Source organism: Tupaia chinensis, unplaced genomic scaffold (genome assembly GCF_000334495.1).
Source record: "Tupaia chinensis unplaced genomic scaffold, TupChi_1.0 Scaffold144472_1, whole genome shotgun sequence".
In the NCBI taxonomy this organism is placed as follows: Eukaryota; Metazoa; Chordata; class Mammalia; order Scandentia; family Tupaiidae; genus Tupaia; species Tupaia belangeri.
Window position 1 is genome coordinate 780301 of NW_006204331.1, and position 3452 is coordinate 783752.

The 3452-nt window shown below is 67.4% G+C and overlaps 1 protein-coding gene across 3 annotated transcripts in view; it reads left to right on the forward strand.

Annotated features, from left to right (window-relative positions):
• The window catches only part of RTEL1 (regulator of telomere elongation helicase 1), a 38455-nt gene that overhangs the window by 26965 nt on the left and 8038 nt on the right, over positions 1-3452 (forward strand). For all 3 annotated transcript variants that reach the window (XM_027767687.1, XM_027767688.1, XM_027767689.1), the window contains 8 exons: positions 846-920; positions 1025-1106; positions 1925-2057; positions 2197-2310; positions 2400-2440; positions 2582-2676; positions 2799-2876; positions 3310-3387. In XM_027767687.1, coding sequence (XP_027623488.1) covers positions 846-920; positions 1025-1106; positions 1925-2057; positions 2197-2310; positions 2400-2440; positions 2582-2676; positions 2799-2876; positions 3310-3387 — 696 coding nt within the window. The remainder of the gene's footprint in view (positions 1-845; positions 921-1024; positions 1107-1924; positions 2058-2196; positions 2311-2399; positions 2441-2581; positions 2677-2798; positions 2877-3309; positions 3388-3452) is intronic.

A 3452-nucleotide genomic window follows, 5' to 3' on the forward strand; every position in this document is an offset into this window, starting at 1 on the left:
CAGCCCCTGACTGCAAGCTGCTGGCCTCCGCATGCCACTGTCCTGGGGCCCATGGTGCAGGCTTAGGCAGTGCCCATGGCCACAGCTGGCCTGCCCTTACAGTGGGGCCTGGCGGCGTCAGGCAGAGCTGCGGCTGTGGGGCGGACCCCCTTCAAGGCCCTCGCCTGCACGCACACCTGCCTCAGTCACACGCCACAGCGTGCCGGGTCCCCTCGCTGCCCAAGACTGAGTCGTGACTGGCCCCCAGGAGTGCCCGTGCAGGCGACCTGGCCCAGCGGGAACATGGCCCGCAAGCGCCAGGCAGGCCATGCAACTGGGTGTTGCAGACACCCCGGCACAGTCCCCGCAGCAGAGGAGTGCAGTCCTGGTGCGCCCGGTGGTGCCCGTGGAGGTGGCGCAGCAGACGCCTTACTGGGGGCAGGCCGGCCCTGGCCTGTGAGACCCTGCAGTGCAGGGAAACGACACAGGCCAAGGCACGGGGGCCATTCCTGGTGACGTCGGTGCTGCCTGCCCACTCACCCCCACGAGCGGCACCCGCTCCCTGTAGCCACGCCTGGGCATTCACTCCGCCTGCCTGCTTTCAGAGGCCGGGACCCTGCTGTGGCCTTGACTGGGACACGCTGATGTGGGCCGGGGGTGCAGGACAGTGGCTGCGTGGCTGCTGTGTTTCCAGAGGAGACCGCACCTCCTTAGGGGCTGAGCTCTTGGGTCATCTTAGGGACGAGCTCCAGCCGCTCTTGGCAGGCATGCCGTGGCCTCTGGGGCTCGGGCGCTGGGTGCCTGCCGAGCTGGGCCTTGTGCCACCCTGGGCCCCTGACCCACGCTGTGTGCCTTCTGCCCTCCAGACCGTGTTCAGTGTGGACCCCCCTGACAGCAGCCCTGGATCTGGGGGAGGCCCTGAGGCCCTACAGCCCTATAAGGTAGGGTGCCTCCCATACTCGGGTGGGGCAGGGGTCCCACAGTGCTGCAGGGTGGGGGCCACCCAGCACACAGGGCGCCCCTGGACTGTACACGCCCCCTCCAGGTGCACATCCACCCCGACACCAGTCCACGGAGGACGCCGCAGCGGTCAGATGCCTGGAGCTCCCCTGCAGCCAGGAAGCAAGGTGCAGCCTGGGCAGCCTGAGCCCGCGTGGAGCGCGAGGGGCACTCTGGCCAGCAGCAGGGATAGGCATGGTGGCCGGACCTCCCCGCCAGAAGGGCCGTCCCTAGGCGGGGAGCCCAGCCTCCCTTGGGAGGTGCCGTGCAGGCATGGTCCTGGCAGCCTTCCGTCCCAGCCCCCTCGAGGTCATGCGACTTCGGGCCAGCTGCTCTGCACTGCATGTTTCTAGGAAGCTGGCTTACGAGGCGGACACCCAGCAGTCCCCACCACGGGGCTGACCTCCTTGTGCAGCAGGCCTGCCGCCCCAGAAGGGTTGCACCCTTTCCAGGAGGTTCGACACCTGGGGTGTCCTGTGCTCCTGAGAATGCCGGGAGCAGGCGGGGCAGGGGGCCCTCAGCTCCTGCTCCCCCAGCCAGCGGGCACTTCTCCCGGAGCCAGGCTCCCCCAGCAGAGATCTTGTCGATTGCTGACGTCCGCGACCCTGCAGACTTTCCTGTTTCCGGGGACAGTCCGGGACGCGGCCGCCTCCTTCGTAAACGGAGTCGGGGGGCTGCCACTCCCTTCCCGCGTGGGCAGTGCGGGCTCTGAGTCTTGAGCCGCATGTGGTTTCCACAGAAGTGGGGCAGGGCGGCCGACCTCTTGAGGTGACCCCAGCACCCACCCCAGACCTGCTCCTCCCCTGCTCGCAGAACCCTGGGAAGGTCCCTGCTCGCCGCCAGCTGAGCCCTTGGCCCTGACCGCACACCCAGCTTGTGGCCGCGGGGTCAGCTGGTGCCATGCGAGTCAGGGCGCAGTGGCCGAGTCCCACCCTCACGCCCACAGGGAAGGTGCTGAGCTACTGGTGCTTCAGCCCCGGCCACAGCATGCGGGAGCTGGTCCGCCAGGGCGTGCGCACCCTCATCCTCACCAGCGGCACACTGGCCCCCGTGTCCTCCTTCGCCCTGGAGATGCAGGTGTAAGGGCCGCCTTGCTCGAGTCCAAGCAGCTGCTGGGGGCTTGGGTGCAGCCTGATCTAGGGCTTCCTGTGAGCCATGTGCTGGGGTCTCCACCCACCCCTGCGGCTGCCCCTGCCCACACCCTCTGTCCGTACCCAGCCCCTTCCCGGTTTGTCTGGAGAACCCACACGTCATCGACAAGCACCAGATCTGGGTGGGGGTCGTCCCCAAGGGCCCGGATGGAGCCCAGCTGAGCTCTGCGTTTGACAAGCGGTAAGAGGTTCCGCCCTCGGTCCGGGGGGTAGTGGTGGCAGGCACGCTGGGCCCTGGGACACTCGGCCAGTGGCCTCCTTGTGCTGCAGGTTTTCTGAGGAGTGCTTGTCCTCCCTGGGGAAGGCTCTGGGTAAGTCCCTCTGCACCCTCAGCTCGACTCTGCCCGTTGTCCCCATCCTGTGTCCCACCCCATCCCTCACTCCCAGGACTGAGCAGCCTCCGCTCCCTGGGGCTGGTGGGGACTGGGGCACTAGGTGTGGTGACCTCGCAGCGTTTGCAGGCAACATCGCCCGCGTGGTGCCCCACGGTCTCCTGGTCTTCTTCCCCTCCTACCCCGTCATGGAGAAGAGCTTGGAGTTCTGGCGGGTGCGTCCCCTGCAGTGCTGTGGTCCTGGGCTGAGTGGGTGGGCAGGGCCGAGGCCCAGGCTCGGGTGGCTGAGGCATGGCCCGTGTCTGTGGCCCACGTCCCCACGTCCTCACCTCCACAGGCCCGCGACCTGACCAGGAGGGTGGAGGTGCAGAAGCCTCTGTTCGTGGAACCCAGGAGTAAGGGCAGCTTCTCAGAGGTCAGCCTGCAGGCCCACCCACTGCCCTCACCTCCTCCAGAGCCTGCTGGCCCTGACCAGGGGCTCTGGGTGGCTCCTGGCTGCCTCTCTTGGATCTGTGACCCTTGCCTGCGCTTAGGTGGGCTGGTGGGTAGCCACACCGCAATCCCTTCACCATTCTCTCGGGATTCTGGGCATGCACACACGTGTTCAGTGTTAAGCTACCAGCTCCGAGACTCAAACCACAGTCGACTACATGGGAGTCCCGCAACATAGCCATTACGCCAACTGCTAGTCCCTGGCCCTCAGCTCCGACGGTCCAGCTGCCCTACGCCGGGCCGCGCCAAGCAGGCTGTGCTATGGCGGGTCAGCCAGGAGCCTGCTGGCCACACCCTCCCCTGAAGATGGGCAAAGGGGCCGGCACCGGGCATGGCTGAGCGGTCCCTCATTCCAGGTCCTCGACGCTTACTACAAGAGGGTTGCAGCCCCAGGGTCCAGTGGGGCCACCTTCCTGGCCGTGTGCAGGGGCAAGGTGAGGCCTTCACTTGTCCAGCAGCCTGCTCCTCACTGCAGCTCCGGGCTCCGCCACAGGCGGGC